Consider the following 26,000-nt stretch of genomic DNA (forward strand, 5'->3'; position numbering starts at 1 on the left):
TCCAGTTCCCGCAAGCATCTAGCAACTACGCACAGCCATTGAAGAGTGGGACAACATTCCACAAGCTACAATCAACAGCCTGATCAACTCTTTGTGAAGGAAAATGGTCACACCAAATACTGGTTCTCTGATCCACGCCCCTACCTTTTCCTTACGGTATCTGTATTCGCAGTCATCACAATCCATAGGTAAGGCCCTAATGAATTTATTTCAATTGACTGATTTCCTTATATGAATTGTAACTCAGTAAAATCTTAAAATGTTTTGCATATTGCGTTTATATTTTTGTTCAGTATCATTTGTATATCACTAGCAAAGTGTGTTTTAAGTACCACCAGATATGCCTATAGCATCAAAGAAAAGAAACAAATACAGGGACCAATTGAGAACAAAATAACACAAATCAGAAAAACTCCAATTTGTAAAGAGTTCAAAAGAAGCCAGAGCTCCACCAAAAGGAAATATGGGGAAAGAGTTTATTTGTATTAACTAGGCAAGTCAGTTAAGAATAAATTCTTATTTACAATGACGGCCTAGGAACAGTGGGTTAACTGCCTTGTTCAGGAGAAGAACGACAGATTTTTACCTTGTCGGCTTGGGGACTCGATCTTGAAACCTTTCGGTTACAAGTCCAACGCTCTAACCACTTGGCTACTTGCCACAATGACGGCCTACCCCAGCCAAACCCGGATGATGCTGGGCCAATTGTGTGCCGCCCTATGGGACTCCCAATCACGGCTGGATGTGATACAGCCTGGATTCAAACCAGGGACTGTAGTGACACCTCTTGCACTGAGATGCAATGCATTAGATCGCTGCGCCACTCGGGAACAATGGTGGAGGTCCTGCTTCAAAAATCACACTGGGCTTCAGAGTACACATGCATTCTGAGGCCACGCACCATATGCCCTTTTAAATAGGCCCCAACCTTAACCACTTCGCTAAGAGGGCAAAAATCAGCTGTAAAGTACAGTTATGAAGAAACCATATCAGGTTTCCTTTAGGATGAAACAAAATAAAACACTGCTCCATTGATAGGAATTATTTTTATTGTTTTACTGGTATTTTTGATATTGAAAATTTAAATCCAGGTGTACAGTATCATAACTTTCTTTCAGGGTCCAATTGTTCAGCTCTGAGCGGGAAGTTGGGACTTTTGTAGCTCTGGTCCAGGGCGTTACGTGCAGCTTCATCCGCAAGCCATATGTAACCCCCCGGACCAGAGCTAGGACATGTATTATGTACTGTTCGTCAATCCGTTAGCATGGCATCAGCAGATCTTCTTTCGAAGAACTCAGAGGGAAAGGGATAGAAACAGGCAAAATAACCTTACAGCATTCTCAAATTAATCTACAAACTAAAAATATATACTCACTTCAATGAAAATTACTTCTAAGCTCTTATAAAAAAAATCTTTATAAATAGCATAATTTGAAAGCTATGGACTGCCACCCCCCCCTCCCCTTCTTAACTTAAAATGACAATTTCCTGATAGCAGCCCCAAAATGGATGAAAAATTAAAGTGACAGGCCCAACCTCTTGGACACTCGCTACGTATTTTGAATAAAGCCCCTCTTCAGGAAATACTTGAAGGCTGGAAAAAGTTGAGGTATCTGTTGGACGAAATCTGACTTCTACAATGTCAAATTAGAGTAAAATCAAACCAAAAAAGAAAATCAAACCAATGACTTAGTAGAATGCCATCAAAATAGCAGTGTAATTTATTTCAAGCATATAAAGCTGAATACCTTGAATCAGCGATATATGTGAAGTGTAACACAACCCCCCAGTGTTGACACAGAGCTCTTGTGGAATAAGTGCTCGTGTGGAAGGTCAATGGCACCCGCTAACCCATTCATATTCTCATTATAGACATAGTGTACTTGGATCACTGTGATCTGTATCTCAAAAAGGGGGCATGAGAAGGGGAAACATTCCCTAGTGAATTGATTGTGCAGTGGACCTCAGTTATTTGACATCAAATTACTACAGATGGAATGAGTTCAGTTTTACAGCTTTTAGTGGAGGGAAATATTGGTTCCATGTAAAAGAAGCACACACAGAGCTCAACACTGCCTGCCCTCTCCCCCCTACTTGCCAATCTTTCTTCCTCTCTATCCCAGGTGCACAGCACATTGGCCTGCTGGAAGGCATGGACCATTAAGGTATCTTTCTCTCCCACTATGTTGACCTATGACCTATGGAGTCTTTGAAGGCAGAGTGATGGAGATCCATAGGGGACCCGTCAGAGAAGATATTACCCATTCTCTACGCCCTGGCCCCTCTGGACTGGCGCCAGTCGAAAGAGGACAACAGAGGCAAGAAAAAGCTAAGGCGAGAAAGCGGGAGAGATACCGTGTAGGTAGCTAACCCAGTAAGTAAGCATCTCAAAGCTGCCATCAAAACAGGCATGGTCTCCTATACAGTATAAGCTTCAACTGGAAATATAACAAATACTGAGCATGTACGCCAGTTCCAATTCAAATGAGAAGTATAACACAAAAGGCCATCTCCCAAACTTACTCCTGAGGGCAGGGCATCAACCAAGGGGAAAAGCCTAAGCAACTGAGAACAAACATCACTCCTGCAATAGAAAACACTAAATAAAGAGGTTAGATTTATGAGACTGTGTATGATAGATAAATTGAACTTCTCTAAGCTTGGGCCAATGAAGAGATCTTATAGATAGACCGTCAGTGTCTGATAACTGTCAACTGTAAGGGAGGATGAGTTCTACAAGAACTGTAGCATCTGACGCGCAAAACTGACCCAAACTGATTCAAAAGTCCAGATATATAGTGTAGCTACAATCAGGAATTAAATGTCATTAAATAAACAGCATCAATCATTCCTCAAATAATGTATATTATTTACACAACAGAATTTCCAGAATAAGTCATAACACCAAGAGGGGAGGGCACTGGTCGGTGTGAGTGAGATATAACATCCAAATTCTAGAGTCTTTCTTTTGCCGTTGTCCTGAAGCACAGACATTTTTTTGGGAGCCAGGTCATGGAAGAATATCAGGGGCCATAGGGAGAAATAGAGAAGACGACTTGATGCCAAAGTGCTTTTACCTAAACATGTCCCAGACGGTCTCAGTCAGAGGCCACGGAGGAGAGAGAGGATTGAGAGCACACAGTCAACCTTTGTTACATAATTTCATTTGCTGTAAACGAGTGCCTTCATTTTGCGCTTATCATTCCTTAGCAGTCTGAGATGGGAGGGACAGAGGGCCAGGGGGAGGGGCCAAGAGGAGGAGACATCCAATCACACAGCTGCTTGCAGCATCCAATCCCGGTGCAATGATGTCGTTGGTGCGTAAGGAAGCGGGGAGGTGGGCAGGGCTGGACATAGGGTAGTAAAGGAGGGGATTGAGAAGCAGGGCAGGGGGCCACAGGAGGGATGGGGTTTAACCCCTTGGCAGGCTGCACATCTCACAGAGCTCTGTGCCTGGTTGGTTCATGAAGGTGCAGTGGAGGCAGGACCACATGGCTGATGAGGAAGCTGGGGTAGAGGGACCCCCGCCCATGGCACCAAACTCCTGAGGGCCCGATGACTGCCCCCCCTCCGTGCCTGAGGAGAGAAGAGAGAGCGGTCAGGGGTAAGTGAAAACAGAAAGGTGACTCTTACCAGGAATTACTTTTCAGACTTATTTTTGTATGTAGGAATGATACATTGTAATGAGATACATTGTAATGAGCTGATTCCAAATTGGTCTTTGTGGTCAATAAAGGTCTACTGAAATTAATGCAAGACAAGTTCAACTCATCCATCACTTTAAAATCCAATCCATCACTTCTCAACAGCTATAGAAATGTAATAATTTCAACTAAGGCATGTCAGCGCCCTCCTTTGATGGCCAGTGGTACTTACTGCACAGCTGCTCGATGGTGGCCCACTGCTCAGACTTCTTCCAAGTCTGAGCCAGCTCCTCGTCTTTTGTCTTCACCGCGTCCAGCAGCAGACCAATGCTGTCCTATGAACAGACCATTATAACTCTGTTATACAACATACAGTGCACATTCAGAAAGTATTCACACCCCTTGACTTTTTCCACATTTCGTTATGTTAACCTGAATTTAAAATGTATTACAATACCTCATAATGTCAAAATGGAAATATGTTTTTAGAAATGTTTTCAAATTAATAACAAATGAAAACGTGAAATGTCAAGAGTCAATAAGTATTCAACCCCTTTGTTATGACAAGCCTAAAGTTCAGGAGTAAATATTAGCTTAAGTCACAAGTTGCATGGACTCACTGTGTGCAATAACAGTGTTGAACATAAATTACACTTTTGACTTAAAAATCGTCTTGAAAATATACTGTACCAGTCAAAAGTTTGGACACGCTCATTCAAGGGTTTTTCTTTATTTTTACTATTTTCTACACGGTAGAAGAATAGTGAAGACATCAAAACTATGAAATAACACATATGGAATCATGTAATAATAATAATTTTAAAAAAAAGTTAAACAAATCTAAATATATTTTATGAGAATCTTCAAAGTAGCCACCCTTTGCCTTGATGACAGCTTTGCACACTCTTGGCATTCTCTCAACCAGCTTCACCTGGAATGCTTTTCCAACAGCCTTGAAGAAGTTCCCACATAAGCTGAGCACTTGTTGAATGCTTTTCCTTCCCGCTGTGGTCCATCTCATCCCAAACCATCTCAAATAGGTTGAGGTTGGGTGATTGTGGAGGCCAGGTCATCTGATGGAGCACTCCATCACTCTCCTTCTTGGTCAAATAGCCCTTACACAGCCTGGAGATGTGTTGGATCATTGTCCTGTTGAAAAACAAATGAGTCCCACTAAGCGCAAACCAGTTGGGATGGTGTATCGCTTGAATTCTAAATAAATTAATGTCACCAGCAAAGCACCCCACACCATCACACCACCTCCTCCATGCTTCACGGTGGGAACCACACATGCAGAAATCATCCGTTCACCTACCCTGCGTCTCACAAAGACACAGCAGTTAGAACCAAAAATCTCAAATTTGGACTCATCAGACCAAAGACATTTCCACCAGTCTAATGGCCATTGCTCATGTTTCTTGGTCTACTCTTATTGGGATCCTTTAGAAGTTATTTCTTTGCAGCAATTTGACCATGAAGACCTGATTCACGCAGACTCCTCTGAACAGTTGATGTTGAGATGCGTCTGTTTAACTCTGAAGAATTTATTTGAGCTGCAATCTGAGGTGCAGTTAATCTAATGAATTTATCCTCTGCAGCAGAGGCAACTCCGGGTCTTCCTTTCCTGTGGCGGTCCTCGTGAGAGCCAGCTTTATCATAGCGCTTGATCGTTTATAAGACTGCACTTGAAGAAACGTTCAACGTTCTTGAACTTTTCCTGATTGACAGACCTTCAGGTCTCAAAGTAATGGACTGTCATTTCTCTTTTCTTATTTGAGCTGTTCTTGCCATAATATGGACTCGGTATTTTACCAAATAGGGCTAAATTCTATATACCACCCCTACCTTGTCACAACATAACTAATTGGCTCAAACGCATTAAGGAAAGAAATTCCACAAATGACCTTTTAACAAAGCACACCTGCTAATTGAAATGCATTCCAGGTGACTACCTCATGAAGCTGGTTGAAAGAATGCCAAGAGTGTGCAAAGCTGTCATCAAGGCAAAGGGTGGCTACTTTGAAGAATCTCAAATATGTTTCAATTTGTTTAACACTTTTTTGGTTAATGCATGATTCCATGTGTGTTGCCTCCTAGTTTTGATGTCTTCGCTATTATTCAACAATGTAGAAAGTCAAAATAAAGAAAAACCCTGGAATGAGCAGGTGTCCAAACATTTGACTGGTACTGTATGTCAAGACTTGGAAATGGCTGTCAAGCAATGATCAACAACCAACTTGACAGAGCTTGAAGAATATTAAAAAAACCAATGTGCAAATATTGTACAATCCAGGTGTGCAAAGCTCTTAAGAGACTTATCCAGAAAGACTCAAAGCTGTAATCGCTGCCAAAGGGGATTCAAACATGTATTGACTCAGGGGTGTGAATACTTAAGTTAGATATTTCTGTATTTAATTTTCTATAAATTAGCAAAAAATTATAAACACTTGTTTTCACTTTGTCATTAGGGGGTATTGTGAGTAGATGGGTGATGAAAAAAAACAATTTCCTGCAATCTGAATTCAGGCTGTAACAAGAAAATGTGGAATAAGTCAAGGGATAGGAATACTTTGGAAGGCACTGTATTTTAAAGTGCGTAAAGGTACACTACATGACCAAAAGTATGTAGATGCCTGCTCGTCGAACATTTCATTACAAAATCATGGGCATTAAAATGAAGCTGGTCCCCCCTTTGCTGCTATAACAGCCTCCACTCTTCTGGGAAGGCTTTCCACTAGATGTTGGAACATTGCTGCGGGGACTTGCTCTACGAACCTCACTTTGTGCACGAGGGCATTGTCATGCTGAAACAGGGTAAGGCCATCCCCAAACTGTTGCCACAAAGTTGGAAGCACAGAATCGTCTAGAATGTCAGTGTATGCTGTAGCGTTAAGATTTCCCTTCACTGGACTTAAGAGGCCCAGCCCGAACCATAAAAAAAAAAAAAAAAAAGCCCCACACTATTATTCCTCATCCACCAAAATGTACCATTGGCATTATGCATTGGAGCAGGTAGCGTTCTTCTGGCATCCGCCAAACCCAGATTCATCCATCAGACTGCCAGATGGTGAAGCGTGATTATGTAAAGCGTGTAATGTATTTAACCGCCATCAAAGACATTCTCAGGAAAAACATCCTGACGACTACGACACTAACCACTTCCACATTGGACCAACGTGGTGATAATCTGAACCTTTTGTAGCGTGACAACAAACCAAAACATTGTGCTTGAACGTGTTTGGTGTGTGTGCGAATCTGTATGAGAGTGTTTGTCTGTGGAAAAGAGTGTGTGTCGCATTACAGTACTTACTCTGAGAGGCATGACCTCGTTGGTGACCAGAAAGATGAGTAGGTGAAAATCCGAAACAATGTCCAGGAATACAGTGGAGGTGCACTGGGACAGGTACGTAGCTAAACTGTGGAAGTCCTGTTACACACACAGAAAGGGGAAAACATGGAATATGATCGAGAGTAATAATTTCCTATAACCCCCCATAGCCCAGGGACTCTAACCATGAGCATTCATTTTCATTGGCAGACAGTTATATGTGATCAGGTCAGGTTGAAACATAGCAGAAATGATGGCTGTTGCCAAAGAGGGTTATAGGGTCAGGGGGGAAAAAATGACAGAGCCTTCTGAAAGCTCTGAGACAGAGAGTATGTAGGTCACTATTTGGCTAGTGAAGCAAACAAAATCTAACATTTTATTTGTTACTGTGGGTGTGTTATTGAGCAAGTCTCTCCCAGGATGTGTCTGTTCTCTATGGGGAAACGTTGTGTGGAGCAGAATGGTGTGTGTGTGACAATGTTTACCTGTGTCTCTCCCAGGATGTCTCTGTTCTCAATGGGGAAGCGTTGTGTGGAGCAGAAGGTGTACTGGGGGTCCTTGGGGAACGTGGTGGTTATCTAGATGGAGATGAAAGGAAGGAGAGCGAAGATGAAGAGTTGACTGACTGGAAACAAGTTAGATCTTTGAGAGCACGTGCCTTCCCTCTGACATCAGTGAGATGTAGAGCCAAGAAAACAGATGTCAATATGAAAACAGAATACAAGAAGGAATTAAGTGCTCTCAGATGGTAATAAACATTTAGCAAGTCTATCTAGTTCTCTTTATTTTCTCTGGCTCATCATTGGCTAGCACCACCCCAGGGTAAGGTGGTAGATGTATGGCTGCATGGCATGGAGATGCCAACATTGTACGACATTATAGTTGAAAGAGGAAGACATCATCCTGACATCATTGGGCAAAGTATCGAATTGATCATTTAGTTGTTCGTAAACACACACAGCAACCAAAATGTTCTGAAAACAACATGTGTATATGAACTTGCTAGTTGGAAGGCATGGGGAATGTAAATGGAATCATATTGATTGACAGAGGCTTATTTCAGTTGACTGGCCCTGCTAGGTATGCTAAACTCTAAAACCTGCCCTACCGCTACTCATCTCAACATGTCATTGATGAATTACCTACAGTGCCTTCAGAAAGTATTAATAACCCTGGACTTATTTCACATTTTGTTGAGTTACTGCGGGGGGGGGGGGGGGGGGGGGGGGGGATAATGACAAAGTGAAAACATTTATTGAAAATTAAATACAGAAATATCTAATTTACAGAAGTATTCACACCCCTTAGGTAATACATGTTTGAATCACGTTTGGCAGCGATTACAGCTGTGAGTCTTTCTGGGTAAGTCTCTAAGAGCTCGCCACACCTGGATTGTGCAACACTTGCCAAATGTTATTTTGAAAATTCTTCAAGCGGTCACATTGGTTGATCATTGCCAGACAACCCTTTTCAGGTTTTGCCATAGATTTAAGAAAATTTAAGTCAAAACTGTAACACGGCAACTCAGGAATGTTTACTGTCTTAAGGTAAGCAACTCCAATGATTTGGCCTGATGTTTTAGGCTATTGCCCTGCTGAAAGGTGAATTAATCTCCCAGTGTCTGGTGAAAAGCAGACTGAACCAGGTTTCCTCTAGGATTTTGCCTGTGCTTCGCTCCATGACATTTATTTTTTATTCTGAAAAACTTGCCAGTCCTTAACTACAAGAATATCCATAACACAATGCAGCCACCACTATGCTTGAAAATATGGAGAGCGGTATTCAGTAGTGTTGTATTAAAGGTTAAATTAAATAAATAAAAACTAAATCGCTGGTTGAAAACTTTTCTGCCCCTCCCAAAATATAGAATTTGTAGATAACTGGCCCTCTTTCTGGGGCCAAGCCTGCTGAGGAGTGACCGACTCCATCCAAGCTGGAGGGGTGCTATCAACAGAGAGCCCCGTCTAACTCTTCTAGCTCCACAAGGAGATAGGGTGCAGGCCAGGCAGCAGGCGGTTAAGCCAGCCTGCCAGCTTAGGGGGCTAGGGTCACCCATCCGGTGAAGTTCTCCTGTCTTCTGGTTCCCTCTCTTCATCCCTCCCTGCACCTGCTGTTTCAACCTCTGAAAGCTCACTTATGAAAAGCCAACAGACAACTCCTGAAGTGCTGACCTGTTGCACCCTCTACAACCACTAATTATTATTTGACCCTGCTGGTCATCTAAGAATGTTTAAACATCTTGAAGAACGATCTGGCCTTAACAGCCATGTACTCTTATAATCTCAAACCCAGCACAACCAGAAGAGGACTGGCCACCCCTCAGAGCCCGGTTCCTCTTGGTTTCTTCCTAGGTTCCTGCCTTTATAGGGAGTTTTTCCCTAGCCACCGTGCTTCTACATCTGCATTGCTTGCTGTTTGGGGTTTTAGACTGGGTTTCTGTATAAGCACTTTGACGTCTGCTGATGTTTAGAAATATATTTATAAATTCACTGCTTGTCTGAGGGACCTTACAGATAATTGCATGTGAGTGGTACAGAAATTAGGTAGTCTTTCAAAAAATGTTTTTACATTATTATTGCAGTGTAAGTCCATGCAAATTAGACAAATTTGTACACCTGAACTTATTTTAGGCTTGCCATAACAAAAGGGTTTGAATACTTATTGAATGAAAACATTTCCGCTTTTCATTTTTAATTAATTTGTAAAGATTTCTAAAAACATAATTCCACTAACATTATGGGGTATTGTGTATTGGGCCAGTGACACAATCTCAACTTTAACTTCAGGCTGTAAGAGCAAATTATGGAAAAAGTGAAGGTGTGAATACTTTCTGAAGGTACTGTATATGCAGGACTTTGTTCAATCTAGGGGTGTGAACGTTTAAACGAAATTAGGATGCTTAAAATTAGGAAAAATTCCTAAACAAAAAACACTAACGTAGATGCAGAAAGTAAACAGCTTGGTGGATCAATTTAAACAACAACTAAGAGCTCTGAAGCGGAAGGCTCAACTTTTCCACTGCTTTGGTGCCCTGGCTAGAACCTGTGCACATACTGTGTGACTGTGCAAAAGCCAAGTATTGCATCTCGCTAATCTCAATATCCCAGCCTATTCATTGATGATAGGCCACGCTTTATTGAAGTTATGAGACATTGCAAGCCAAGAAAGTGTGACATAGAGCCTTCCATTGCAAGATACAGCACGGTTTTGACTGGTGGCCATCCTGCCTATACTGCGCCCACCCCTGCGCTCTCCGTCCCTTGCTAGCTCGCTATAAAAGATGCAAGTGTTTGTGTTCTCAGAAGTATGGCAACTAATCAGTCTCCACCGTTCCAAAAATACTGAATCTTGGGAGTAAAATCTTAGCACTCAGAAATGGGAGTCAACGTGCAAGGAGTTTAGGAATCAATTATTTTGGAGTTGACTCTCCACCACTACGTCATCATCGTTAACAGTTGGAAAAATGGAGAATAGAAAGGCAAGCGACAGCAGCGAAGTCCTGTAAGGCAATCCTTTGAGAAGTTAAATGAGAAGGAAATTGAGATAAAGTAGTACAGGTGCAATGGTTAACCATGTTGCTGGCAGCAACAATGAATTCACATGGAATTTTATGAATTTTTCTTCTTGTTTTAACGGAAACCTCTGCAAAAAAAAAAAAAATCTAATCATACTCACGTCTATGATAAGGTACTCCACGGGAAGAGGCCGGGCTAGATATGTGATGTCGTTGCCAAATTTATCTTTGTCCTGTTGAGGGGAAGAACAATCATCAATGGAGAGAGAAATAGGAATACTGTAGCAAAAGGTGCACGGTGTTTCCTCCAACACATTGGCGCGGCTGGCTTCCGGGTTAAGTGGGTAGTGTCAAGAAGCAGTGCTGCTTGGTTGGGTTTCGGAGGATGCACGGCTCGCGAACTTCGCCTCTCCCGAGTCTGTACGAGAGTTGCAGCAATGAGACAAGACTCACTACCATTGGATACCACGAAATTGGGGAGAAAACAGGGTAAAAAAAAAATATATGTAAAAAAATAAAAATGAGTTTCCTTAACATTTTCAACTCTACTAATGGTTTTATCACTAAACATGTTGCGTTATATAGCGAATGTGTCCACTCTGGTCTTGGCACATGCGCTCTAGCCAACAGCTCGCAGATACAGTGCAGGTATAGCCTACATGAGATTATTATGGATAAAAAAATATTATTTTAAAATGTGTCAAATGGCAGCCAAGCATTGATCATGTCACCAGAATAAGACCCTCGAAATTTATTAGAAAGGAGCATCAAGCTCATCACCTTGCACTTTCACCACCCTGTGAAGTTCATGATAACTTATTTCATCTGTAGCCTCCTAATAAACTGCATGCTTTCCCAAGTCGTAGTGGGAGGATCACACCATATCATCACGTGACTCCAAGTTTACTTCGATATGATGGTTTATTATATCCATATTGGCACATAAAGGCATATCCACAGCCAATTTGCGCATAATTAATTACACACAAAAAGATCCCATGTCGAACTAACAAATGATCTGTCGGCATTTATAAAATTGTACTGAAACTTCCTGTTTCCATCACAGCTGTCGTGGTTTATTTATTTTTTTATACGGTATGACTACTTGAATAAAAAAAAAAAAAGAATAAAAAAAATTAAAAAAAAAAAAAAAAGTGTGGATGGAAACATGGTTAGTAATAGAAATAAAAGTGCTGAAAACATGTTGGCTCACTATTTAAAATGAAGAACAAATTATAGGATGAAAAATACTGGAGTTCTGGCACAGGTACAACTGACTAGCGCTAGCTAACGCTACCTAGCAAAAATAAAACAATCAATTCTTGGAGTTAAAGTATTGAAATATCGTCCAAAATAATATTGCGATGTAACAGTATAGTAATTTTTCCAGCAACACTATTGGCTAGCTCCATTTATTCATACCATAGCCACATCTATTTAACTGATCTACTGAATAATTTTACTTAATTGAAGCATAATAAACGTGATCAATCAAGCATGTCAACATTTGTTCCTTTAGTTTCAGCCAAAAGAAAATGTTTGGTGCATTAAAATGACAAATGGTCTGTTAGTGGTGAGAAAGAAAAGGTAGTGACTTTGAGTGCAGTGTCTTTCAGAGTTTATTGAGCTTTGAGAAGTTCAGACAGTCTAAGAATGCGTGTGTGTGTTCCTGTACCTTGTAGAAGACGTCCGGTACGTACTGCTCTGTGCTGGACTCTTTAGCGTAGCCCAGCTCGGGGGCGTCTCGGCAGGGCAGTAGGCACTCGTCTCTCACCAGGGCCATGCACTGGTTAGACACCTGGTAACCCTCAAAGTGCACCTGGTTATCAGGACCACCTGGCGGGTAACACAGAGTCCGACTGGGGGTTGATACCACCGTTGGTCAAATACCATAAGATTTGTTTTATATATTTCTGCAATTTATAACCTATTTGGTGATGCTGTACTGTTAAGTTTGAGAGGAGATGCAAGACGAATTTCGCGAAAGGGACACAAATAAATTATATAGGAGTGGTAAGACGGCACAAAACGATCTGGGACCAGGCTAGGGATTTCCTGATCTATGAATATCACAATATCAGGTAATACCAATCATCACTCAATGTTATGTAAACAGATTGCTCTTTTAGACAGTAGCGCAGGTCCAGGATAGCAAAATATACACAGTGCATTCGGAAATTCAGATCTTCACTTTTTGTTACGCTACAGCCTTATTCAAAAATTGATTAAAAAAAAATGGCCCTCGTCAATTTATAAAACAATTTAAACAGAAAGATCCCATAAGTATTCAGACCATTTACTAAGTACTCTGTTGAAGCACATTTGGCAGCGATGACAGCCTCGAATCTTCTTGGGTATGACGCTACAAGCTTGGCACACCTGTATTTGGGGAGTTTCTCCCATTCTTCTCTGCAGATCCTCTCAAGCGCTGTCAGGCTGGACGGGGAGCGTCGCTGCATAGCAACATTCAGGTCTCTCCAGAGATGTTCGATCTGGGCTCTGGCTGGGCCTCAAGGACATCCACTACTGCATTGTCTTGGCTGCGTGCTTAGGATCGTTGTGCTGTTGGAAGGTGAACCTTTAACCCAAGTCTCAGGTGCTGAACACTGTGGAGCAGGTTTATCATCAAGGATCTCTGTACTTTCCCTCGATCCTGACTAGTCTCCCAGTCCTTGCCGCTGAAAAACATCCCCACAGCATGATGCTGCCACTATCATGCTTCACCGTATGGATGGTGCCAGGTTTCCTCCAGGCGTGACGCTTGGCATTCATCAGACCAGAGAATCTTGTTTCTCATGGTCTGGGAGTCCTTTAGGTGCCCTTTGGCAAATTCCAAGCAGGCTGTCATGTGCCTTCACTACGGAGTGTCTTCTGTCTGGCCACTCGACCATAAAAGCCTAATTGGTGGAGTGCTGCAGAGATGGTTGTCCTTCAGGAAGGTTCTTCCATCTCCACAGAGGAACTCTGTCAGCGGGACCATCAGGTTCTTGGTCACCTCCCTGACCAAGGCCCTTCTCCCCTGATTGCTCAGTTTGGCCTGGCAGCCAGCACTAGGAAGAGTCTTGTGGTGGTTCCAAACTTCTTCCATTTAAGAATGATGGAGGCCACCGTGTTCTTGGGGACCTTCAATGCGGCAGACATATTTTGATACCCTTCCCCAGATCTGTGCCTAAACACAATCCTGTCTCGGATCTCTACGGACAATTCCTTCGACCTCAGCATGTTTTTTGCTCTGACATGCATTGTCAACTGTGGGACCTTATAAAGACAGGTGTGTGTTTTTCCAAATCATGTCCAATCAATTGAATATATCACAGGTGGACTCCAATCAAATTGTAGAAACATCTCAAGGATGATCAATGGACAGGATGCACCTGAGCTCAATTTCAAGTCTCATAGCAAAGGGTCTGAATACTTATTTACACAAGGTACCTGTTTTTTATTTTTAATACATTGGCAAAAAAATCTAAAAACCTGTTTTTGCTTTGTCATTATGGGGATATTGTGTGTAGATTGCTGAGGATTTTGGAATAAGGCTGTAACGTAATAAAATGTGGAAAAAGTCAAGGGGTGTGAATACTTTCCGAATGCACTGTATGTAAAAACAAATACTGTTTTATTGTCACATACACCAGATAGGTTCAGAGAAAATATGTTTTACAGGGTCAGCCATAAAGCAAATTAGGGTTAAGTGGCTTGCCCAAGGGCACATCGACAGATTTTTCATCTTGTCAGCTCGGTCACTGGTCCAACGCTCTAACCGCTAGGCTTAGAGTGAGCCATAGGTCGCTTAGATAGGTGATCCATGGGTAGCTAGCGTACCTGTGGCCACCACAGTGATAAACTTGGACCCAAAGTGTCCGTCAGGTGAGAGTCTGCAGGGGTTAGATTGTTGGTTCTGGAAGTGTCCAGCCGTGATGCACTCCTCCGCACTCAGGAAATACGAGTCCTACACAGACAAGATAAAACATTTTAATGATCAAAGAATTAAAGTCAGATATTTCAGCTTTGTCCACCTAGAGTTGTGTGGATTCGTTCACAAAACTAATGCTGTTATGCGGCTATTCCCTGGTTTTTGGCAATTCTGGTCTAAAGGTTAAGGTTATAGTGCTTGTCCAGGCAGTGTATGGATGTGTTCTCACCTTGTTCCTGGTATATTTAACCGTTCCTATCCTGGTGTCCTCAGAGAGCAGGTCAGTGAATATCCACCCCACCTACAGTAAACACAACACAGGAAGACAGTCAGTAGAACACCATCCCAGACCTGCCAAACTTTAAATCTTTATGAGTAGCACTTCACTGCGGCGGAACTCCCGGCCACAGACCCCAAGGCGGCAGATGTTGGCAGAAGACTGCCTCATTAGGAATGGTAGGCTATAGTCTTATGGGTACTTGGTAATTGGCTTCTCTTCAGTAGAAATACATTTTAAATGTAGTCAGGGCTCTCCCTAGGATTTTCTGAGAAAGTGGTGCTGATGTAGACCTAAGGTTGCGTAGGGGGGGTGTCCGAAGGGGGTCAGTGACCCCATCAAGAAGTTGGCACATTTTGCTTAAAAAAAAAAAAAATAGAACATTTCCTGAAACCTAGTCTTAAATTCCATAAAACAATGTAGCCAAATCAGTAGTCTAGAGATTGATCCTGAATGAAATTGAGGTGGAAATCCAGTTTTTTGAGCTGAAAGACTATGGCTAGAGCTAACCCATGATGTTGCACAATGATTTAAGACAAGTCATCATATGATATATTTGGGCTTGAATTGACAAATCTGAAATGCCTATTTCGTGCAAATCAGTGTGAATGCGGTTTATTTTGCTATGATACAACATATAAATTATTTTAAGCCCGTTTCAGGGCTGGGTTTTATTTGAATGTTACCACCAACCAGCATGGCATGTTTATTAATCAGAAACAGCTGCAAAGTTATTCCTCTTCGTGGCAGATGAGCCAAACAGCCTTTTGTCCACTTGGCCGCCTGACACATGGAACACATTTTTTTTTAGCCAGAAGATTATTTTATTTAACCCCTTTTTTCTTCCCAATTTTGTGGTATCCAATTGGTAGTAGTTACAGTCTTGTCTCATCCCTGCAACTCCCGTACGGACTCGGGAGAGGCAAAGGTCAAGAGCAATGAGTCCTCCGAAACACAACCCAACCAAGCCGCACTGCTTCTTGACACAATGCAAATCCAACCCGGAAGCCAGCCGCACCAATGTGTCGGAGGAAACACCGTACACCTGGCGACCTGGTCAGCGCGCACTGCGCCCGGCCCGCCACAGGAGTCGCTAGTGCGCGATGAGACAAGGATATCCCTGCCGGCCAAACCCTCCCTAACCCGGACGACGCTGGGCCAATTGTACGCCGCCCCATGGGCCTCCCGGTCGCGGCCGGCTGCGACAGAGCCTGGGCTCGAACCCAGAATCTCTGGTGGCACAGCTAGCACCGCGATGCAGCGCCTTAAATACAGAAATCGAATTTACATACAGTAACCAGTCAAAAGTTTGGACACAACAGACTCTGCCTAGAGCTGGCCGTCCGACCAAACTGAGCAACCGGGCGAGAAGGACTTTGGTCAGGGAGATGACCAAGAATCCAATGAACACTGACAGAACTACAGAGTTCCTTGGCTGAGATGGGAGAACCTTCCAGAAGGACAACAGTCTCTATAGTACTTCACCAATTTGGGCTTTATGGGAGAGTGGGCAGACAGAAGCCACTCCTTAGAAAAAGGCATGACGGCACGTCTGGAGTTTGCAAAAAGGTTTGTGAAAGACAGCATAAGACAAATGATTCTGTGGTCTGATGAGACAAAAATGAAACTCTTTGGCCTGAACGCAATGCGCTATATCTGGAGAAAACCCGGCACACCATCCCTACCGTGAAGCATGGCTATGCCAGCATCATGCTATGGGGATGCCTTTCAGCAGCAAGGACTGGGAGACTGGTAAGGATAAAAAGGAACAATGAATGGAGCCAAATACAGGCAAATCCTTGACCCTTGAGAACCTTCAGAGCGCAAACAACCTTCGACTGGGGGCGAATATTATAAGACCAAAAGCATACAACCAAAGCAACAATGGAATGGCTTCAGAACAAGAATGTGAAAGTACTTGAGTGGCCCAGCCAAAGCCCAGACTTGAATCCCACTGAAAATCTGTGGAAAGAGTTGAAGGTTGTTTTTCACCTGCCGCTCCAACTAACTTAACAGAGCTTGAGAAAATCTGCAAGGAAGAAAATCCCCAAATCCAGATGTGCAAAGCTATCCAAGACAAATCAAAGCTCTAATCACTGCCAAAAGTGGTTCTACAAAGTACTGACTCAGGGGTGTGAAGAGGTCGACCGATTAATCGGAATGGCCGATTAATTAGGGCCGATTTCAAGTTTTCATAACAAATCGGTAATTGGTATTTTTTATTTTTTTAATGTTATAAATATTTTAACTAGGCAAGTCAGTTAATTACGGCCTAGGAACGGTGGGTTAACTGCCTTGTTCAGGGGCAGAACGACAGATTTGTACCTTGTCAGCTTGGGGATTCAATCTTGCAACCTTACGGTTAACTAGTCCAACGCTCTAACCCCCTGCTTTACATTGCACTCCACGAGGAGCCTGCCTGTTACGCGAATGCAGTGAGAGGCCAAGGTAAGTTGCTAGCTAGCATTAAACTTATCTTATAAAAAAACTATCAATTATAATCACTAGTTTATCTAGCCTGTCCTACGTTGCATATAATCAATGCGGTACGCATTCGCGAAAAAGGACTGTCGTTGCTCCAACTTGTACCTAACCATAAACATCAATGTCTTTCTTAAAATCAATACACAAGTATATATTTTAAACCTGCATATTTAGTTAATATTGCCTGCTAACATGAATTTCTTTTAACTAGGGAAAATGTGTCACTTCTGCAACAGAGTCAGGGTATATGCAACAGTTTGGGCCGCCTGGCTCGTTGCGAACTAATTTGCCAGAATTTTTCGTAATTGTGACATAACATTGAAGGTTGTGCAATGTAACAGGAATATTTAGACTTATGGATGCCACCCGTTTGATAAAATACGGAACGGTTCCGTATTTCACTGAAAGAATAAAGGTGATAGTTTCCGGATTCGACCATATTAATGACCTAAGGCTCATGTTTCTGTGTGTTATTATGTCATAATTAAGTCTATGATTTGATAGAGCAGTCTGACTGAGCGATGGTAGGCACCAGCAGGCTCGTAAGCATTCATTCAAACAGCACTTTCGTGTGTTTTGCCAGCAGCCCTCCGCAATGCATTGCGCTGTTTGTCTTCAAGCCTGTCAACTCCCAAGATTAGGCTGGTGTAACCGTTGTGAAATGGCTAGCTAGTTAGCGGGTGCGCGCTAATAGCGTTTCAAACATCACTCGCTCAGACTTGGGAGTGGTTGTTCCCCTTGCTCTGCATGGGTAACACTGCTTCAAGGGTGGCTGTTGTCGATGTGTTCCTCGTTCGAGCCCAGGTAGGAGCGAGGAGAGGGACGGAAGCTATACTGTTACACTGGCAATACTAAAGTGCCTATAAGAACATCCAATAGTCAAAGGTATATGAAATACAAATCATATAGAGAGAAATAGACCTATAATTCCTATAATAACAACCTAAAACTTCTTACCTGGGAATATTGAAGACTCATGTTAAAAAAGAACCACCAGCTTTCATATGTTCTCATGTTCTGAGCAAGGAACTTAAACGTTAGCTTTCTTACATGGCACATATTGCACTTTTACTTTCTTCTCCAACACTTTGTTTATGCATTATTTAAACCAAATTGAACGTTTCATTATTTATTTGAGGCTAAATTGATTCTATTGATGTATTATATTAAGTTAAAATAAGTATTCATTCAGTATTGTTGTAATTGTCATTATTACAAATAAAATAAAATAAATCGGCCCTCCAATAATCGGTATCGGCGTCGAAAAATCAATCGGTCAACCTCTAGTGCGAATACTTATGCAAATTAAATGTATCTGTATTTCATTTTCAATATATTGTTGTGTGTAGATGGGTGAGATTTATTTCCAATATTTTTATTCAGGCTGTAAGAAAATGTGGAATGTCAAGGGGTATGAATACTTTCTGAAGGCACTGCATGTCATTTGCGGCGTGCATGATCATAGTCATTGTAGCTATTCAATTCACTTCCCCTGTGAGAACCATGAGCGTGGGCTGCTACCGACCAAAGGTTGCACCGTGTCTATTACAATGTAGAAAAACACAATCTTTCAACAGTTATCCATATCACCAGAGCTTCATCCTATTCATTCTAACTATTGCTGTGGCGGATTCACTGGTGTGATTTATGGAAGATGCCAAAACATTGGAGTTAACAACAGATAGTGGAGTCAAAAGGCCAGTGGTTTCCATCTGTGGGGAAGTTTGATTATGACAAATCCAGCTCCAGAACCAGCCATAGAGCCAGCTGGCTAATCTTTTGAAATTCCCACACCCAATATGTGAAAATATACAGTGCCTTCGGAAAGTATTCAGACCCCTTGACTTTTTCCACATTGTTATGTTAAAGCCTTTTTCTAAAATAGATAAATCCTCAGCAATCTACACACAATATCCCATTATGACAAAGCGAAAACGGGTTTGTATACATTTTTGCAAATGTATTAAAAGTAAAAAACTGAAATACCTTACTTACATAAGCATTCAGACCCTTTGCTATGAGACTTGAAACTGAGCTCAGGTGCATCCTGTTTCCATTGATCATCCTTGAGATGTTTCTACAACTTGATTGGAGTCCACCTGGGGTAAATTCAACTTATTGGACATGATTTGGAAAGGCACACACCTGTCTATGTAAGGTCCCACAGTTGACAGTGCATGTCAGAGCAAAAACCAGGCTGAAGTCGAAAGAATTGTCTGTGTTCCTCCGAGACAGGATTGTGGCGAGGCACAGATCTGGGAAAGGGTATAAAAAAAAATTTTCCAGCATTGAAGGTCCCCAAGAACACAGTGGCCTTTATCATTCTTAAATGGAAGAAGTTTGGAACCACCAAGACTCTTCCTAGAGCTGGCTGCCCGGCCAAACTGAGCAATCGGGGGAGAAAGGCCTTGGTCAGGAAGATGACCAAGAACCCGATGGTCACTCTGACAGAACTCCAAAGTTCCTCTGTAGAGATAGGAGAAACTTCCAGAAGGACAACCATCTCCGCAGCACTCCACCAATCAGGCCTTTATGGTCAAGTGGCCAGATGGAAGCCCCTCAGTAAAAAGGCACATGACAGCCAGCTTGGACAAAAGGCACCTAAAGGACTCTCAGACAATGAGAAACAAGATTCTCTGGTCTGAATGCCAAGCGTCACATCTTTAGGAAACCTGGCACCCTTCCTACAGTGAAGCATGGTGGTAGCAGCATCATGTTGTGGGGATGTTTTCCAGTGGCAGGGACTGGGAGACTGGTCAGGATTGAGGGAAAGATAAACAGAGCAGAGTAAAGAGAGATCCTTGATGAAAACTTGCTCCAGAGCACCCAGGACCTCAGACTGGGGCGAAGGTTCAGCTTCCAACAGGACAACAACCCTAAACACACAGCCAGGACAATGCAGGAGTGGCTTCGAGACAAGTCTCTGAATGTCCTTGAGTGGCCCAGCCAGAGCCCGGACTTGTACCCGATCGAACATCTCTGGAGAGACCTGAAAATAGCTGTGCTGCAACACTCCCCCCATCCAACCTGACAGAGCTTGAGAGGATCTGCAGAGAATGGGAGAAACTCCCCAAAAACAGGTGTGCCAGGCTTGTAGCGTCATACCCAAGAAGATTCAATGCTGTAATCGTCACCAAAGGTGCTTCAACAAAGTACTGAGTAAAGGGTCTAAATACTTATGTAAATGTGATTTACGGTTTTTTATTTTTAGTTAAAAAAAAAAAATCTTCAAAAAAAAACAGTTGTTGCTTTGTCGTTATGGGGTATTGTGTGTAGATTATAGAGGGAAAAAAAACAACAATACATTTTACAATAAAGCAGTAACGAAATGTGAAAAAATTCAAGGGGTCAGAATACTTTCCGAAGGCACTGTATATACAAGTTTTTTCAGAGGTGGAACCTAAAGTGCATTTCTCTAGGACAGGAAATTACATTGAAATAGTGCCAGCAACGGGGGGGGGGGGGGGGTGTAATTATTAATTAATTTAGGAATAATTATTATATATCGGTGTTTGTGTGGATAGTCCAGTGAAAATGTAAACTGGCTTCTTAATCTTGTTTGGTGACAAAAATCTGAATAACTCAATTGCTGAATGCAATGTAGAAGTTTAACCTATTGTATTTGGAATATGAAACTACTGAACTAGGCTAAAATATCACAGACAAGACAGACAAGACAGGACAAAGACAGACAGACAGAACTGCCAAAATAAAGGAAACGAGTAAATGAGGGATACAAAGTACATTGAAAGTAGGTACTTTCCACACGGGTGCAGTTCTTAAGTTAATTAAGCAAGTAACATCCCATCATGCATAAAAATGTCCAGTTGCCCATTATTTTGGCTAGCATGGATAGAAGAGAACTCAGTCACTTTGAAAGAGGGGTCTCAGCTGGTGTAGGTGGGGAAGGATAGTACCAATCAGACAGACAATCTATTTAGTTGTTACGTCCAGGGTTATCTTTTGCTTCAACAGACTGAAACAAAAACAAATCCACAGAAAATAGCTTCCTTTTCATTAAATGACAGAAGTGCAATGCTATTTGGCTAGCAGCCCCACAAGTAAATGAGCTTACAATGAAAAGGCAAGGTATTTTTTGCAAAAAAATATGCATGCCCATCATATTTCTAATGTTTATGATAAAATGTATCCAGCTACATTTTCAAATGTTTTGCTTTAAGTTAACCTTGCATTTTACCAGAGAAGTAGGCTACAGTCGTGGCAAAAAGTTTGAGAATGACACAAATATTAATTTTCACAAAGTCTGCTGCTTCAGTGTCTTTAGATATTTTTGTCAGATGTTACTATGGAATACTGAAGTATAATTACAAGCATTTCATTAGTGTCAAAGGCTTTTATTGACAATTACATGAAGTTGCTGCAAAGAGTCAATGTTTGCAGTGTTGACCCTTCTTTTTCAAGACCTCTGCAAACCGCCCTGGCGTGCTGTCAATTAACTTCTGGGCCACATCCTGACTGATGGCAGCCCATTCTTGCATAATCAATGCTTGGAGTTTGTCAGAATTTGTGGGGTTTTGTTTGTCCACCCGCCTGTTGAGGATGACCACAAGTTCTCAATGGGATTAAGGTCTGGGAAGTTCCCTGGCCATGGACCCAAAATATCGATGTTTTTTTCCCCGAGCCACTTAGTTATCACTTTTGCCTTATGGCAAGGTGCTCCATTATGCTGGAAAAGACATTGTTCGTCACCAAACTGTTCCTGGATGGTTGGGAGAAGTTGCTCCCAGAGGATGTGTTGGTACCATTCTTTATTCGTGGATGTGTTCTTAGGCAAAATTGTGAGTGAGCCCACTCCCTTGGCTGAGAAGCAACCCATCACATGAATGGTCTCAGGATGCTTTACTGTTGGCATGACACAGGATTGATGGTAGCGCTCACCTTGTCTTCTCCGGACAAGCTTTTTTCCAGATGCCCCAAACAATCGGAAAGGGGATTCAATTACTTCGCCACCACGGCCTATTTATTGCCTTAACTTACCTAATTTGCACTCACAGTATATATACACTTTTTGTTGTTTTCTTTTGTTCTACTGTATTATTGACTGTATGTCTTGTTTATTCCATGTGTAACTCTGTTGTTGTATGTGCCGAATTGCTATGCGTTATCTTGGCCAGGTCGCAGTTGCAAATGAGAACTTGTTCTCAACTAGCCTACCTGGTTAAATAAAGGTGAAATAAATAAAAATCAGAGAAAATGACTTTACCCCAGTCCTCAGCAGTCCAATCCCTGTACCTTTTGCAGAATATTAGTCTGTCCCTGATGTTTTTCCTGGAGAGAAGTGGCTTCTTTGCTGCACATCTTGACACCAGGCCATCCTCCAAAAGTCTTCGCCTCACTGTGCGTGCAGATGCACTCACACCTGCCTGCTGCCATTCCTAAGCAAGCTCTGTACTGGTGGTGCCCCGATCCCACAGCTGAATTAACTTTAGGAGACGGTCCTGGCGCTTGCTGGACTTTCTTGGGCGCCCTGAAGCCTTCTCCATAACAATTGAACCGCTCTCCTTGAAGTTCTTGATGATCCAATAAATGGTTGATTTAGGTGCCATCTTACTGGCAGCAATATCCTTGCCTGTGAAGCCCTTTTTGTGCAAAGCAATGATGACGGCACGTGTTTCCTTGCAGGTAACCATGGTTGACAGAGGAAAGACAATGATTCCAAGCACCACCCTCCTTTTGAAGCTTCCAGTCTGTTATTCGAACTCAATCAGCATGACAGAGTGATCTCCAGCCTTGTCCTTGTCAACACTCACACCTGTGTTAACGAGAGAATCACTGACATGATGTCAGCCGGTCCTTTTGTGGCAGGGCTGAAATGCAGTGGAAATGTTTTTTGAGGATTCAGTTCATTTGCATGGCAAAGAGGGACTTTGCAATTAATTGCAATTCATCTGATCACTCTTCATAACATTCTGGCGTATATGCAAATTGCCATCATACAAACTGATGCAACAGACTTTGTGAAAATTAATATTTGTGTCATTCTTAAAACTTTTGGCCATGACTATACACTGAGAAAAGTAGCTACACATCAGTGTGCTGCGTGAATTCCCATACGAGTGGAGGAGTGGAACTGAAGCACAAAATTAGTCTGACGCAGAGCAAAACACAGCAAGATATATTTTTTATTTCTCTGTGAAAAATGCAGAATTCTGCATTAACGCGATCCCTGGACGTCTAAGTCTAAAGTTACACCATAAAAACAAGGGTGGATATATATTGCAGAGCACAATCTTAGTGTCTTGAACAGGGTTGAGGTCAATTCTATTCCAATACAGTAAATTTAACAATCGAAATGGAATTGATAGTGATATGGAGAGAAGGTTGACATCAGAATCTAGAATAGCTCAAATAAAGCCAATAGTATAAGCTAGTGGTTTCATCTTACCTTGCGCAGGCCCAGCTTCGCTGCGATCTCCTCCACGGCTGCAGCTTTAGGGTCCTCCACCAGCTCCAGACTGTTCTGGGTGGCAATCTAATGGACAGAGGAATTCACAACAGTTAAAACTAAACAAACCACTAAATTAACACATCTAGGATTAACATATTTCTGAAAAAGTACACAACCTTATATTTTCTTATGCTATTGGAAACTATGTATAGCTATAATGAACCAATTACTTAAAGATTCACTCTTTACTTGTTATATATTACTGCACGGTCGGAACTAGAAGCACAAGCATTTCGCTACACTTGCATTAACATCTGCTAACCATGTGTATGTGACCAATAAAATTTGATTTGGAAACTTTTGTATAGTTTCAGCCAGTAGTTTGAAAGCGGTACTCAAGAGCCAAAATGGGTCCCCGTTTTTTGTGTACTACGTCTTCCATTTAGTGTGATAGGTTACGAATTTAGCAATTCGTGTGATATCGGATTTGTAACATTAGTGCAATATGCTATGAATTTGATGTGCTTAAGATGCCGGAGTGCATCTAAGTCTGATAGAATTACTGCTCCAGCAAAAGCAGCATTTTATCAATGTCCAATACCCCATTGAAAGTGAACTTACTGCCATCCTGTGGCTAACCAACCTTACTACATCTACAACTCACTAACAAACCATTGGACTGACTCCCAAGAGTGCAGAGCACTCACCTGCGGGGGTTCATAGATGGCAGCGACCTCTGCTCTGATGGCCAGAGGGATGTCTTTGTGCTCTGTGTACCTGCCGTACAGGTAGCCCATCCTCTGGCTGCCCGTCTTCCTCCAGAAGTCCAGGAAACGGTCTGCGATGGTGTGGTTCTCAAACATGATGTTGTCTATATGTCTGTATTTCTGGTAGCAGGGATGAGGCGGGTTATACAAATCACTATCTCCACTAGGAATGAGTAGTGACTGAGAAATCTCTTGTGTATTTCAATAGGATTCCTCTCGTCATCTCTTAATCTGAACTGATGGGAATGTAAATGAAGCCGAGGAGACAAGGAGAGGAAGACACTTTAAAATACTGAGATGGGCCCTTGGCAGCAAAGGGGAGTATTGAGATGGACCCTTGGAAGCAAGGAGGTGAGTGTATATAGGCCCTTTGGAGCAAGGAGGAGGGAGTTATGGGGCGTACTTGTCTGTTGAGGGTGATGGCGCTGGGCTGGCACTTGGTGCAGATCCCCTCTGGCCAGGGAGGGTGGCCCTCACAGCCCGACTTGATCTTACAGCTGATGTTCTCCAGGGCCACAAATTTCCCTCTGTAGAGGAAAATAGGTTTTAAATAAAGACAAAGAGCTTGTGGATGTGGCCAATTCTCCTGCTAGGGAAGTGAAGAGTGCATAGACTGGTCCCTGATCTATTTGTGCAATCTTGCCAACTTCAATGGATGTTGTCATGCCAAACATATTGCCAAGAAAACACAGACAGGTCTGGGACCAGGCTAGAGAACATCTGGTGCCACTCACTTGTCGGCGCCTCCTGTCAGCTTACGGATGTAGGCATGGAATGACATGTGCTTGACAGGCGGGTCTAGATGGCTCAAGTATTCTTCATCAAAAGGCTGACAGAGGTAACAATTAAATGTATAGCAAAGAAGTACACCTGACATGTAAACCACAATTTTAAAGTAAACAGTAATAGTTGGATGAATGAAGGTGGAAAGAACACACACTTACCTCTAGTGGTACGCAGTGCACACACTTTCCCATCGATCCATGTCGACACCTGAAACAAGAACTGAATCAATACACTGACACAATTGAATGCCTTAATACAATAACATAACTAGCTACAGTCTACAAAGCTGTGTCTCTCTTACACTGTGGATATCTGTTCCTGTAGATATTTGCTTCAATAGAACATACAGGAAGTCTATGAAATATCTTAACAGCTTTGGATCTCTGTTCCCGTAGACCACAGGAAGTTAGTGGCACCTTAATTGTGGAGGATGGGCTCGTGGTAATGGCTGGAGCAGAATTAGTGGAATAGTATCAAATACATGGTTTCCATGCGTTTCATGCCATTTCATTCCCTCCATTCCAGCCATTATTATGAGCCATTCTCCCCTCAGCAGTCTCCACGGCTGTAGACCTTTAAGTCGACAGAGCTGTGGATCTCGGTTTCAGCAAATCACGTGTCAAACTCATTCCAAGGAGGGCCGAGTGTCTGCGGGTTTTCGCTCCTCCCTTAAACTTGATTGATGAATTAAGGTCACTACTTAGTAAGGAACTCCCCTCACCAGGATGTCTAGGTCTTAATTGAAAAGAAAAACCCATAGACATTAACCTCCGTGGAATGAGTTTGACACCCCTGTCGTAGATCTTTAATTCTATAAATCTATTGCAGCTGTGGATATTTGCTTCAATACAACATGAAGTATATACACATATCTTACA

The 26,000-nt window shown here is 42.3% G+C and overlaps 1 protein-coding gene across 1 annotated transcript in view; it reads right to left on the reverse strand.

Moving 5' to 3' along the window:
- Positions 1–1,031: 1,031 nt before the first annotated feature.
- nploc4 (NPL4 homolog, ubiquitin recognition factor) overlaps positions 1,032–26,000 on the reverse strand; it is a 39,908-nt gene continuing 14,939 nt past the window's right edge. Inside the window, exons 5-17 of the mRNA XM_029699030.1 lie at positions 25,281–25,329; positions 25,071–25,165; positions 24,740–24,863; positions 24,277–24,456; positions 23,567–23,653; positions 14,629–14,700; positions 14,309–14,435; positions 12,162–12,322; positions 10,648–10,719; positions 7,458–7,550; positions 6,955–7,071; positions 3,877–3,979; positions 1,032–3,576 (exon numbers count right to left, since the gene is read on the reverse strand). Of these exons, the coding sequence (XP_029554890.1) occupies positions 3,413–3,576; positions 3,877–3,979; positions 6,955–7,071; positions 7,458–7,550; positions 10,648–10,719; positions 12,162–12,322; positions 14,309–14,435; positions 14,629–14,700; positions 23,567–23,653; positions 24,277–24,456; positions 24,740–24,863; positions 25,071–25,165; positions 25,281–25,329 (1,444 nt within the window). The 3' untranslated portion in view covers positions 1,032–3,412. The remainder of the gene's footprint in view (positions 3,577–3,876; positions 3,980–6,954; positions 7,072–7,457; positions 7,551–10,647; positions 10,720–12,161; positions 12,323–14,308; positions 14,436–14,628; positions 14,701–23,566; positions 23,654–24,276; positions 24,457–24,739; positions 24,864–25,070; positions 25,166–25,280; positions 25,330–26,000) is intronic.

This window comes from Salmo trutta, chromosome 18 (genome assembly GCF_901001165.1).
Source record: "Salmo trutta chromosome 18, fSalTru1.1, whole genome shotgun sequence".
NCBI classification, from domain to species: domain Eukaryota; kingdom Metazoa; phylum Chordata; class Actinopteri; order Salmoniformes; family Salmonidae; genus Salmo; species Salmo trutta.